Consider the following 13893-nt stretch of genomic DNA (forward strand, 5'->3'; position numbering starts at 1 on the left):
GCCATTATCAATCACTGCTTTTTCAGATGCAGATTAACCTGCCCTTCAGTCATTTTTCTAATAATTTCCCACTGTTTACATTAATCTCTCTGGTATATAATGTTACTGGAGAGGATTCTGAGGGATAAGAGATACAATGTTCAAGAAGGAACTGCAGATGCTGGAAAATCGAAGGTAGACGAAATTGATGGGGAAACTCAGCGGGATAAGATATACAGTTTATGTGTTTGGCTACACATGGGCTGATTAGGGTTAGTCATCATGGTTTTGTAAGTGGGAGATCATGTCTTACGAACCTGAGCTTTTTTGAAAAAGAAACCAAAAATGTTGATGAGAGCAAGCTGTAGATGTTGTCTATATGGGCCAGCAAGGCCTTTGATAAGGTTCTGTGTCGTAGGCTGCTCTGGATGACTAGATCGCATGGGATTCAGGAAGAGCTAGCTAACGATATTGAATTGGCTTTGTGGAAGGAAGCAGGAGGGTGTTGGTGGAAGGTTGATTTGACAAACTGAAGGCCTGTGGCCATCATGAGCGAGATAGATTGGGTGAATGCATGGAGTTTGGATAGGGGTATCAAGGACCAGAGGGCATAGCTTTATTTGAGAGGAGCAAGATTTAATAGGAAACTGAGGGGCAGCTTTTTCACTCAGAGTGGTGGGTATATGGAACGAACTACCAGAGGATGTGGTTGACTCGTGTGCAATAACAGCATTCAAGAGACGTTTGGACAGGTACATAGATAGAAACGTTTTGGAGGGATATGGACCAAACACAGGCAGGTGGGATTAGCTTAGATGGGTCTTCTTGGTTGGCATGGTTGAGTTGGGCCGAAGAGCCTGTTTCTGTGCTGTATGATTATGATTCTATAAATTTCCCGGGGCCATCTTGAAAGAGTGAAAGAGGCAAGATGTGTCTTCCATGTGAAAAAGCTTTTTTCTTCTTTCAGTCGTCACAGACACAAGCAATTTCCTCTTTGCTGAGTGCAGTCAAGGCTTTTCCGTTTGGAGAAATTTAAAATAGCAAAACCTCGAAGATCCGCCAGTGTTCTGTGTAACAACCTCCCCCTTTTAAAGATAAATAAATAACTCTCATATTGCTGAATAATTTTACATTTATTTTGTTTCTCCAGACCTGACCTGTTGAGTTTTTCCAGCATTTGCAACATTTCTCTTTTGGATCAAATCTTGACATCTTCCTTTTTCTTCATAAAAATTTAGGAAATCGAATCAACATTTAGGAAATCTCCAATTAAATGCATCTTAACCTTCTCTGGTCTAAAATAATGGCCTCTATTACATAATGGTATCTTTTTTGACTTTGTATTGTTACCCTGGCATATTGACATTCTCTTCGATATTAATGCCTTGCCCTGAAGCAGAGCTGAAATTGAAACCATCCCAGGCACTGCCAGGCCAGTTTTGTCTAATGCGCCTACTTAAAGCTGTTTTGTTTTTTTAAAGAAATGTTAATCTGTCAAAGCCTTTTAACTAAACAAAAAAATCTTTTGCAGGCCAGAGAAACATTCTCCAACCCTGAGCGTTTGTTCAAAGTAATACTGGTTGGCAATTCCAGTGTGGGAAAAAGCTCTCTTTTGAGAAGATTTTGTGGCGATGGTTTTAATCCTGGAATCTGTGCAACTGTCGGTACGTGAGGTGACATCAGTTTTTGAATTGAGTTGAGTTGACGCACGAGAATGGCAAGATGCAGGTACAATGAAAATCTTGTTTGCAGCAGCGTCACAGGCACATCAACTCAAACACAGGAAAAAATAAATCATACATAAATTATACATAAATAATACATACATTTTCCAAAAGAAGGAGATAGTTTAAAAAAAATCAAGACATTAGTGTAAAACACAATTCGGAAAAAATAAACAACTCTATGGGAGCGCAAGAGGCGGCCATAGTATTCAATTGTTGAGCTAGGATAAGGAAGTGCATGTTGGTTTAAGAACCCAATAGTTATAGGAAACTAGCTTTCCCTGAACCTAACTTACATTACCCAGTGTCACTTGACATGGATCTAAGCCCCTGTCCCACTTAGGAAACCTGAACGGAAACCTCTAGAGACTTTACGCCCCACCCAAGGTTTCCGTGCGGTTCCTGGAGGTTGCAGGTGGTTGCCGGAGGTTGCAGGTAATGGAAGCAGGTAGGGAGACTGACAAAAACCTTCGGGAACCGCACGGAAACCTTGGGTGGGGCGCAAAGTCTCCAGAGGTTTCCGTTCAGGTTTCCTAAGTGGGACAGGGGCATTAGTTTTCTGCAAATAATTTTATGAATTTAGTGCCAGTTGGTAACTTCTGACAACATTGTTCATCATTATGAATGGGAAATGTGCTGGAAGAGGAATCGTGGGATTGATACTCACACGGCCATGAGTGATGCTTATTGTCGGCTGCGTGGAACAGTCCTTGTTCCAAGCCTGTACGGGTACATCACCCCACCAGATCTTTCTCCACTGCATCGACATCTGCATTGGTGTTGCACCCTGCATTGCTGCTGCCCCCTGCGTTTACCTCTACCCTGTTGCAGACATTGAACTTTGTCCATGCAATAGGTGCATTGCAATGCTGCGAACTATATTCTTCGCTCTATTACTTCCTCTTTGCTTAAGTTTAGTTAAGTTCAGTTTATTGTTGCATGTACTCAGGTACAGTGAAAAGCTTTTGTTGCATCCTAACCAGTCAGTGGAAAGACAATACACGATTATAATCGAACCATCCACAATGTACAGAAACATGATAAAGGGAATAACGTTTAATGCAAGATAAAGTCCAGTAAAGTCCGATCAAAGATATTCTGAGGGTTTCCAATGAGGTGGATAATAGCTCAGGACTGCTCTCTAGTTGTTGGTAAGATGATTCATTTGCCTGATAACAACTGCGAGGAAACTGTCCCTGAATCCTGGGGTGTGCATTTTCACGCTTCTGTACCTCTTGCCTGATGGGTGGGGGGAGAAGGGGGAGTGGTCAGGGTGCAGTTTGTCCTTGATTATGTTGGTGGCCTTGCCGAGGCAGCATGAGGTGCAAATGGAGTCAATGGGAGGTGTGTTTGTGTGATGGTCTGGGCTGTGTCCACAATTCTCTGCATTTTCTTGCATCCTTGGATGGAGCTGTTCTCAAACCGGGCTGCGATGAATCCCGATAAAATGCTTTCTACGGTGCGTCTGTAGAAGCTGGTGAGAGTTCATGGCGACATGCCGAACTTCCTGTGGCTTCTAAGCAATTAGAGGCGTTGGTTGGCGTGGTTTCTTGGCCATTGCTTCAATATGGGTGGTCCAGGACAAGTTGCTAGTGATATTTACTCCTAGGAATTAGAAGCTCTCTGTGATCTCTTTTGTAAAGTATTATATGTTATGCTTGGATAGTATGCAAAGCAATGCTGTTCACTGTACTTCGGTACATGTGCAGTAATAAACCTGACCTGACATTCTTTATAATGATGTGCCAATGTATTAAAGTATTTTTTTTGCTCCCAGGTATCGATTACTGTGTGAGAACAATGAACGTGGCTGGCAGCGTGCTGGCCCTCCAGCTGTGGGACACTGCGGGACAAGAACGGTGCGTCAGTACTTGCAATGTTCATGCTGGCATTGGCCTTGAAGTCCTCATTTGAAACATAGAATGATGGCTGTCTAAAAAAAAAACATGCTTCATAGATAGGCCACATTTATTCTCCAGAGAAAGTGATTCAGGGGGTAAGGACCAGAATAGTTGCCATGCCAGGTTGAGATCCATTCCGTCAAAATAATTTCTTCAGCGCATCTATACATATTGGAAATAATCCTTATGAACATGCCAAATCTTCCAAATGCCTAAGAAAGGAATAACGCTGATGCCTGAGGAACTGGGCGCACAGCCTTGAGGAGCGTATTTGGTGTTATGGTGCTGACGGCTGAGCTGTGGGCAGTCAATACCCTTACATAAGTGTTATTATCGGCAAGGTGTTCCAGGGCTGAATTTGATGCAAACCTTTAAGAAGAGTTTCAATGTTTCAATTCTTATCTTACCGTGGGCTGTATTTTACATGCCCTCTTCTTTACTTAAGGGCCCGTCCCACCAGCATGCGACTGCATGCTGCGAGCGCGACCTAACGTGGTCGCTTGAGCCGTACGGCCTCGTGGGGCCGGTCCCACTTCGATCGCCGGAGCCGTATGGAGTTGTGCGGGGCTGCTCCGAAAAACTGACACTGTCTAAAAATCCCGCGCGGCAACGGCCTGTCGGCCCACAGCCGCATTGAGGCCGTGCGCAGCGCCTAGATGGGCGTACGCAGCGTCTCGACGCCATACGCAGCGTCTTGACGGCGTACGCTTAGCGCGTGGCATTGCGCGATGACGTCACCGCCCGGCGTGCTGTTGCCTGATGACGTAACCGCCCGACACCGTGCGACGTCCAAATTCAGTCGGCCCGCCTCCTGCCCAGCTGATTGGCGAGTATGATGTCGGGACCAGCTCCAGACGGCTCCGCAGTTAGAAGTGGGACTGGCCCCCGCGAGGCCGTACCCCTCAAGCCACCACGTTTGGTCACGCTCGCTGCATGCAGTCGCATGCTGGTGGGACAGGCCCTTTAGTAGTTTACTGGCAGAGTAGACTTGACTAAGATTCAGAAATCCCATTATCACATTATTATTAGTCACGATGCCTGAAGCTTGTGAACTGTCTGAGGGTGTTTTGTTCCATTATTGGATTGTGACCTATCTCTACCTCCAGCCTCTAATAGCCCAACATTGTTTCTACTTCCCCTTAACTCGCCCACAGGGATGTGCCAGATCCTGGCTCTAATTCACCCTTTGTGTCTGTACTCATGTCTGCACTCATGCCTGGACCATTAATTCCTCTCAAAATTCTTCCTAAAACCTGCATCTTTGCAACCTTAGGCTTTGATTATTTGCCCTAATAAATACCAAAGAAGGTTTCTGTCAAGATCTGTTTGAAATCACTGCAGTGAATAATTTGAAAATTGAATAGCGCATAGAAGAGTACAGCGCAAGAACAGGCCCTTCGGCCCACCATGCCTGTGTTGTCCTTGATGACAGTCTAATTAATCTGAAAATTGCAGATAAATCTCCAGATTTTAGAGATTTATCTACAAAATAGACATATGCAAATCTGCAGTTTTAGGTATTACTAGACCAAATGCAGACCCGTTGGGTCTGTTTCCCCAACGGCGTTTGCGGGGGGGGGGGGGGGGGGGGGGGGTGAGAAGAGGGGAGAGGAGGAGGAGGAAACGGGATAGATTTGGGAGGGAAAGGAGAGCGGGGTAGGGGGTGAGAGATGGGGAGAGAGATGTGGGGGAGGGGGGATGGGGAAGATGGGGCGGAGGGAGGGAGGGGGAGAGGGGTGGGGAAGAGTGGGGAGGGAGAGTGGAGGGGAAGGGGAGAGAAGTGGAAGAGTGGGGAGGGAGGAGGAGAGGGGTAGGGGGAGTGATGGAAGAGGGATAGGGGGAAGGGGGTGGGGGGGAGAGGGAAGGGGGTGGGAGAGAGGGATGGGAGAGGGAGAGGGGTGAGGAGAGGGGGAGGAGAGAAGTGGAAGAGTGGGGAGGGAGGGAGGGAGGGGTAGAGGGGTAGCGGGAGTGGAGGAAGAGAGATGGGGGAGTGGTGGAAGAGGGACAGAGGGGTAGGGGAAGGGGTGGGGGAGAGAGGGGAAGGGAGGGGAAGAGGGGTGGGGGTGGGAGAGGTGTGGGGTAAGGGGATAGAAGTGGAAGAGTGGGGAGGCAGGGGTAGGGGGAGTGGTGAAAGAGGGACAGAGGGGTAGGGGGAAGGGGGTGGTGGTAGAGAGGGAAGGGGGGTGGGGGAGAGAGGGATGGGTGGGAGAGGGAGAGGGGTGAGGAGAGGGAAACATAGAAGCATAGAAATTAAGTGCAGGAGTAGGCCATTCGGCCCTTCGAGCCTGCACCACCATTCAATATGATCATGGCTGATCATCCAACTCAGTATCCTGTACCTGCCTTCTCTCCATACCCCCTGATCCGTTTAGCCACAAGGGCCACATCTAACTCCCTCTTAAATACAGCCAATGAACTGGCCTCAACTACCTTCTGTGGCAGAGAGTTCCAGAGACTCACCACTATCTGTGTGAAAAATGTTTTCCTCATCTCAGTACTAAAGGATTTCCCCTTTATCCTTAAACTGTGACCCACTTGTCCTGGACTTCCCCAACATCGGGAACAATCATGAGTCGAGAGAAGAGAAAAGGGCAGAGAGAGAGAGAGGCTGCTACAACAACAAAAAAGCTGGATAAACTCAGCGGGTGCAGCAGCATCTATGGACCGAAGGAAAAGGGCAACGTTTTTGGCCGAAACCCTTCTTCCGGGTTTCGGCCAAAAACGTTGACCATTCAATTCGCTCCATAGATGCTGCCGCACCCGCTGAGTTTATCCAGCTTTTTTTATGTCTACCTTCGATTTTCCAGCATCTGTAGTTCCTTCTTAAAGACAGAGACTGTGCATGGTAAGGGAATGAGGAGGGAGAGGAGGAAGAGTGTGGAGGGAGGGGGAGAGTGGGATTGGAGGGGGAGAGGGGTGGGGGGAGAGAAGTGGAAGAGAGGGGAGGGAGGGAGGGGGAGAGGGGTTGCAGGAGTGGTGGAAGAGGGACAGGGGGAGTGGTGGAAGAGGGACAGAGGGGTAGGGGAAGGGGTGGGGGAGAGGGGAAGGGAGGGGGGGTGAGGGAGGGAGAGGGGTGGGGTAAGGGAAGAGAAGTGGGAGAGGGAGGGGGAGGGGAGTGGTGGAATTGGGACAGAAGGGTAGGGGAAGGGGGCGGCATGAGAGAGGGAAGGTTGTGGGGTAGAGAGGGAAGGGGTGGGGGAGAGGGATGGAAGAGGGGTGAGGAGAGGGAGAGGGGGAGGAGAGAAGGGGAGAGAAGTGGAAGAGTGGGGAGGGAGGGAGGGGTAGCGGGAGTGGTGGAAGAGGGACGGGGGAGTGGTGGAAGAGAGACAGAGGGGAAGGGGTGGGACAGGGAGGGGAAGAGGGGTGAGGGAGGGAGAGGGGTGGAGTAAGGGGAGAGAAGTGGAAGAGTGGGGAGGGAGGGGTAGAGGGACTGGTGGAAGAGGGACAGAGGGGTAGGGGAAGGGGGCGGTGGGAGAGAGGGAAGGGGGTGGGGTAGAGAGGGAAGTGGGGTGGGGGAGAGAGGGATGGGTGGGAGAGGGAGAGGGGTGAGGAGAGGGAAACATTGAAACATAGAAATTAAGTGCAGGAGTAGGCCATTTGGCCCTTCTAGCCTGCGCCACCATTCAATATGATCATGGCTGATCATCCAACTCAGTATCCTGTACCTGCCTTCTCTCCTTACCCCCTGATCCCTTTAGCCACAAGGGCCACATCTAACTCCCTCTTAAATATAGTCAATGAACTGACCTCAAATACCTTCTGTGGCAGAGAATTCCAGAGATTCACCACTCTCTGTGTGAAAAATGTTTTCCTCATCTCAGTACTAAAGGATTTCCCCCTTATCCTTAAACTGTGACCCCTTGTTCTGGTCTTCCCCAACATCCGGAACAATCTTCCTGCATCTAGCCTGTCCATCCCCGTAAGAATTTTATACGTTTCTATAAGATACCCCCTCAATCTTCTAAAATCTGGCGAGTACAAGGCGAGTCTATCCAGTCTTTTCATATGAAAATCCTGACATTCCAGGAATCACTGGTGAACCTTCTCTGTACTCCCTCTATGGCAACAATGTATTTGAGCATTGGGCATTGTGACATCACACGATGGAACGTTCACCAGGGGCTGGGGCTGGTGCTGATTCTATGGGTGAGAAGCCAGTTTATTTTTGAAATATTGGGGGGGGGGGGGGGGGGAGGATTTGATTAAAAACGTGTACTTAAACACGACGAAATGTAATGAGGAGTGGATAATTAGAAAGAAAAGTGAAATCTCTACCGAAATGGAAAAGATGTCGGCGATTCTGCGTCTGGTTTCGGAGTTGCAGTGAATCAAAGGAAGAAATGCAGCCGGAAGCCGTACATGTAAATGGATCCATTCCGATTGGACATCTGCGAGCATTGGGCATTGTGATTGGACATCTGCGAGCATTGGGCATTGTGACATCACACGATGGAAACTAATCAAAAGGCAGAAAGGCAGCAGGACGCACGGCAGGCGACAGGCACAGACTTTTATATAATAGATAGATAGATAGATAGATAGATAGATAGATATATGCATCCTGGACCTTAGTTCTTGTGTTGTGGCCCTAACCGCTTGCTTGTGTGACGGCAAACCTAGCAGGAAATGATGTTTGACTGGATCACTGGTCATCTGCAGTTTAATGTTGACACAGGAAATATTTCTACTTTGCAAATAAAGTCTACTTTGTAAATTTTATAACGAACAAAGTATGGAAATATTTTTGAACTCTTTGTGTCGACTGTCTTAATTGTTGCTGTGTTGTTTCCTGCTGCAGGTTTCATAGCGTTACAAAGCAGTTCCTCCGTAAGACAGATGGAGTTGTTCTGGTCTACGACATCACAGCTGCCGCCAGCTTCAACGCGGTCCGGCACTGGCTACAGAGTGTCCAGGTCTCGTCTTCCTTACCATCTTCTGGCACCACACATCACCCTAGTGCACCAAACTTAACTTGGTTTGCGTTTTATTTTGGTCATAGATTCATAGAGGGATAGTGTGGAAACAGGCCCAACTTGCCCACACCAGCCAACATGTCCCAGCTACACTAGTCACTATTTGCAAAACCACCCACTTTTGTATCAACATTTATTTTGGCCTTTTGTGTTGATTATTGTGTTATCAGAATTTCATTTCAGTGAAATCACCATTACCCCAGTCTCTACCCCAACTACCACTCCCAATCCTACACCACGAAAAAAAGATCTGCTTTTTTCAGGCACAGTAGCTGACCTTCCTTTCTACATTATATTCATCTTCCATATCTGATGATGCAAAGGCAGAGGGACCTGGTGCAGTCTGAAGCTGGTCTAATAAAAATAGAGATTGCTGGAAAACTCAGCAGGTCAGGCAGCGCCTGTTGAAGGAGAAATTGTGGAGGTTTCACATCGCGGCGCTATGCGGGATGCTCGGTTTACGATGTCATGTTTGGTTGCAGGAGGGAGCAGGTCCTGACGTCTTGATCCTTCTCCTGGCCAATAAGACCGATCTGGAAAGTGAACGGCGGATTCCCACTGAGGCAGGACAGCGAGTGGCAACGGTTTGTAACTCAAGACATTTGTTAGTAACATACTAAAACATTCATAGTTTACTGGATATCCAAGGATGGATTGAAATAAACCAGAGCAAGGTGGAATAGAACGATGTCACATTGATAGCCCAGGTGACAACCAGGCATGAGCATGAATGGAGGGGACGGCCAGAATAAGGAGGTGAGAGGGAGGTCCACGACAGGGGCTGGCAGGTGATAGGTAGAAGCAGGTGAGGATGGATGAGATCCTTTGGATGAAGCTCACAGTAAGAATGTGCCCTCTGGTTCAAGATTCCCCCCCCCCCCCCTCATGAGCCTTGTGACATCCGCACTACCACCCCTCAGAATCTTGCCGCTCAACAAGATCACCTCCTTTTCCCAAACTCTAGTGAGTACAAAGGGTGGCACGGTGGCATAGTCTTACAGTGTAGCCCTACTGCCTTACAGCGGCAGTAATTTGATCCTGACTATGGATGCTTGCCTCTACAGAGTTTGTCAGTTCTCCCCTTGACCGAAAAGGCTGTAAAAAGTTGTAAACACTGCCCAGTCCATCATCGGCTCTGACTTCCCTACCATCGAGGGGATCTATCGCAGGTGCTGCGTCAAAAAGGCTGCCAGCATCATCAAGGACCCACACCACCCTGGCCACACACTCATCTCTCAGCTGCCATCAGGCAGAAGGTACAGGAGCCTGAAATCTGCAACATCCAGGTTCAGGAACAGCTTCTTCCCCACAGCCATCAGACTATTAAACACAACTTCAAACAAACTCTGAACTATAACAGCCTATTGCAATCTGTTTATTTATGTGGATATATATATATATATTCTATTGTATATGGACACGCTGATCTGATCTGTATTTATGCCTACAATATTCTGTTGTGCTGCAGCAAGCAATAATTACATTGTCTTATCTGGGACACATGACAATAAACTCTCTTGACTTCTTGACTTGAATATCAATCTTTGAAAAGCCTCAGAACTTGTTCAACGAGAAATCCTGTGGGGAATTTAGACGACGTAAGCATGCTTCTGTGGAGGAATTCAAGATTTGGTTGAGGTGAACAATATAAATAATTTAAAAGGAATATTCGTAAACCCAGGAGGGAGGAGGGACTGATGGAGTTGGATCAGCTGTGGTGGAGTAGACAATGGACATTCTGCTCCTGGACTTATGATGTGAGCATTGGATGAGTGAATGATTTGTTTCTGTATTCCAGAGCAGATTTGTTCAACTTTAAATCTTTTTTACAGGAAAGCAACCTGATTTTCTATGAATGCAGTGCATACTCTGGTGACAACATCAACGAAGCCATCATGCATCTAGCAAGGTATGGGAAGAACATCCTCAGACAAGAGGCTGATGGCAGTCTAAAGAACAATCATTAGTTTCTACATTTTAACATCTCACCACCTTTTTCATTATCTATTGAGACCATAAAACTGGCTTTCTCCAACTACCCCCAACCCCCCTCTCCTCATTCTGAATGTCCAATAACAGCAAGGAGTTGGGAGTTCATTTTTTGAAGATTAAATACTGTATCAATGTTAAAATCTGACTCAAAATTAGTATGTTAACAGGTTTTTAAGATTTGCCTAAATTTTAACTTTCTTAAATTCTTTAAACTTTTTCACTCTATCTTCCTGATCATATTTTAAATATTCATGTTAAATGATGCAGGTGTTGTAACCCTGGAATAGCTCAGATGGTAAAAATTCCTGTGCTAACACCGTTTGTTTTTATTGCAAAGACCTGCCCTGGAGTATTCAGCTCTGGGAACAGTTTATTTGTGCCCCCCCCCCCCCCCCACAGTGTGTGATATCCCAGTCATGTCAGGAATGGGCATGATGCCAGGCTACTCTCCCATCCCGCTTCAAACACTGATAATGCATCAAGCTGCCTTAATGCCAACATAGCTAGCCTGCTAGCTGATTCATGCAAGGGTCAGACCTTCCGAGAGAAACGAACTCTGCCTCATCTCCATCTTACACAATGAGCCCTCTGTCTGACATCTCTGACATCTCTGTGCAAGGCAGTGGGCCACAGTTGGAACAGATACAAGGAGAGATGGTGGGGCATGTCCATGGATGTTGAGTGTTGGATGGGTGTTTGCAAAGAGCTGGAGATAAGGATGGGCGTGGGGTTTAAACCTTTGGATAGGAAAGCAGTAACGTAACCATTGTATTTCCCTAGCAATGGGACTGTGAACTAAACTGAAATATTTTCCACTTTTACAAATGTCTGGAGATAATTGTCAAAACTTCAGCTCGCATTATTATTGTGGTTAACTATTATTTTTGTCTGTTAGACTCTTAAAGGAGCTGGAAGACAAAGAAAAGGAAAAGTTTGTTGAACTGTGTGAAGGCTCTCCCCAACAGAAATTTTGCTGCATAAAGTAATATCGAGAATGAACTCTTCCACTAAGCAGAACATTGGAAAGAAGCTTTATATCTCCTGGGTGCTGCCCCTGCTGCAGGATTACACAAACTGAAAGAGTATTCTTTCATGGAATTTACTAACTGGTAATTTTTAATTAAGTTCTTCAGGTTAATTGATGGGATTGGGTGAAGTTTATTTAAGAGCGGCAAGTGCGTGCATATTAAAGATAGACACAGAATGCTGGAATAACTCAGCAGCATCTCTCGAGACTTTTCGACCAGAAATGCCATCCATTCCTTCTATCCAGAGATGCTGCTTGTCCCACTGAGTTACTCCAGCGTTTTGTGTCTATCTTTGGTGTAAACCAGCACCCGCAGTTCCTTCCTACACTATGCATAATAAATCAAATTTTATCAAATTATGCAGCAAGTACAAAGGTTGCATCTAAAAGTGAAACACGGATATGAAATGGAGGAATCTTAAATCGGTCAGATTGTGCATAACTGAACCAACAAACTGTATCATTCAGGCATCCTTACTCCCACCTGCCTTGGGGATGGGGAGAAATAGGTGCAAGTGCAGGTAAGGCACAGGGGAAAGGGGAAAGAAAGCGAGGGGATGAAGGGGTGGATTGGGGAAAGGTAGTCAACTAAAGATTGGAGAATTCAATGTTCATACAGTTGGGTTGTAAGCTACCCAAACAGAATATGAGGTGCCATTCTTCCAACGGCATGTAGCCTCACTGTGACTCTGGAGGTGGCCCAAGCCAGAAAGATCAGGGTGGGAATGAGAAGGTGAGTTAAAATGACTAGCAGCCAGCAGATCCAGTAGGCCTCTGTGGACCAAGTGCAAGTGTTTGGCAATATGGTTGCCAAGTCAATGCTTGGCCTCGCCGAATTACAGGAGGTTGCATCAAGGACACTGAATGCAGCACATGAGGATACAGAATGTGCACATGAATTTCTATCTCACCTGGAAGGGCTGTTGGGGTCCCTGGATGGAAGTGAGGGGTGTAGGGAAAGGCATTACATCTCATGAGGGTGCAGGGGAAAGTATCCAGGGAGCGGGTGGTTTGGGTGGGAAGGGATGAGAGAACCAAGGAGTTGCCGATGTAGTGGTCTCGGAAGAAAGGGGTGGAGACGGGATGATGTGGCTGGTGAGATCACATTAGAGGTGACGGAAAAAGTTTGGAGAATGAGGTGCTGAATGTGGAGGCTGGTTAGGTGGAAGGTGAAATGCTATCCTTGTTCCATCTGGGGGAAGGGGGAGCGATAGCAGAACTATGGGACATAGAGGATATATTGGTAAGGGATCCATCTCTGATAGCAAGCGGAAACCATGTTTAATAACACATAGAAACTAGGTGCAGGAGTAGGCCATTCGGCCCTTCAAGCCTGCACCGCCGTTCAATATGATCATGGCTGATCATCCAACTCAGTATCCCGTACCTGCCTTCTCTCCATTCCCCCTGATCCCCTTAGCCACGAGGGCCACATCTAACTCCCTCTTAAACATAGCCAATGAACTGGCCTCAACTACTTTCTGTGGCAGAGAATTCCAGAGATTCACCACTCTAGCTGCGTGAAAAATGTTTTTCTCATCTCGGTCCTAAAAGACTTCCCCCTTATCCTTAAACTGTGACCCCTTGTTCTGGAGAAAAGACTACATCTCAGATGTCCTAGAATGGAAAGCCTCATCCTGTGTAGATATTGAAGTCTTCACCCGAAGTATATTCCATGACCTTCCAAGTGTTGGTGCTTCACCAATGCATTGTTCCATGTGGAGAGATATTGTTCAGTTTGGGGAATGCTGCATGTGATTAGACTCCTGTGGACTTTTGCAAAGTTTGCAAGGTGAACTGCACTGGGAGAAACTTGACTGCCTCCACATTCTTTGCTTTGCCCACTTTAATTCTGATTCTGTTTTAGCTCAGCAGTTTTTGATAAAACTGAATGGACTTGTGTAATCAGCCAGATGGCCGATATCCTTTCCTGAAGGGCATTAATGAACAAAACATAAGTCTACTGAGATTTGCTATTTTCTTCATTTAATTCCAGATTATGCAATTAATTTAATTTGACTTTCCTTTGGTGTGCTGGGACTTGAACTGGTGCCTTGGGATTGTGAATACAGGTTTCTGGGTTATTAATCCACCAGGTGAACCATGTGACTCTCCCTTTGAAATTGTCTAGTTTACTTTGTACGCTGGCTCTGGTAGAGGGTGTGAAATTCTTGTAACCATCGAGGCTCATCCAGTAGGCCATGCAATTAACATGGGTGGTGCATGGGATAAATGAAGGGAAACTTGGTCATCTGTGCAAAACTATGTTAATGAGTAAAAATGATAAGAGTTGTATT

General features: G+C 46.6%; 1 protein-coding gene across 1 annotated transcript in view; it reads left to right on the top strand.

Annotated features, from left to right (window-relative positions):
• The window catches only part of LOC116983917 (ras and EF-hand domain-containing protein-like), a 35868-nt gene extending 22879 nt beyond the window's left edge, over positions 1-12989 (top strand). Inside the window, exons 15-20 of the mRNA XM_033037848.1 lie at positions 1511-1643; positions 3481-3562; positions 8403-8517; positions 9060-9161; positions 10410-10486; positions 11465-12989. Of these exons, the coding sequence (XP_032893739.1) occupies positions 1511-1643; positions 3481-3562; positions 8403-8517; positions 9060-9161; positions 10410-10486; positions 11465-11555 (600 nt within the window). The 3' untranslated portion in view covers positions 11556-12989. The remainder of the gene's footprint in view (positions 1-1510; positions 1644-3480; positions 3563-8402; positions 8518-9059; positions 9162-10409; positions 10487-11464) is intronic.
• The last annotated feature ends 904 nt before the right edge of the window (positions 12990-13893 follow it).

Source organism: Amblyraja radiata, chromosome 19 (genome assembly GCF_010909765.2).
Source record: "Amblyraja radiata isolate CabotCenter1 chromosome 19, sAmbRad1.1.pri, whole genome shotgun sequence".
NCBI classification, from domain to species: Eukaryota; Metazoa; Chordata; class Chondrichthyes; order Rajiformes; family Rajidae; genus Amblyraja; species Amblyraja radiata.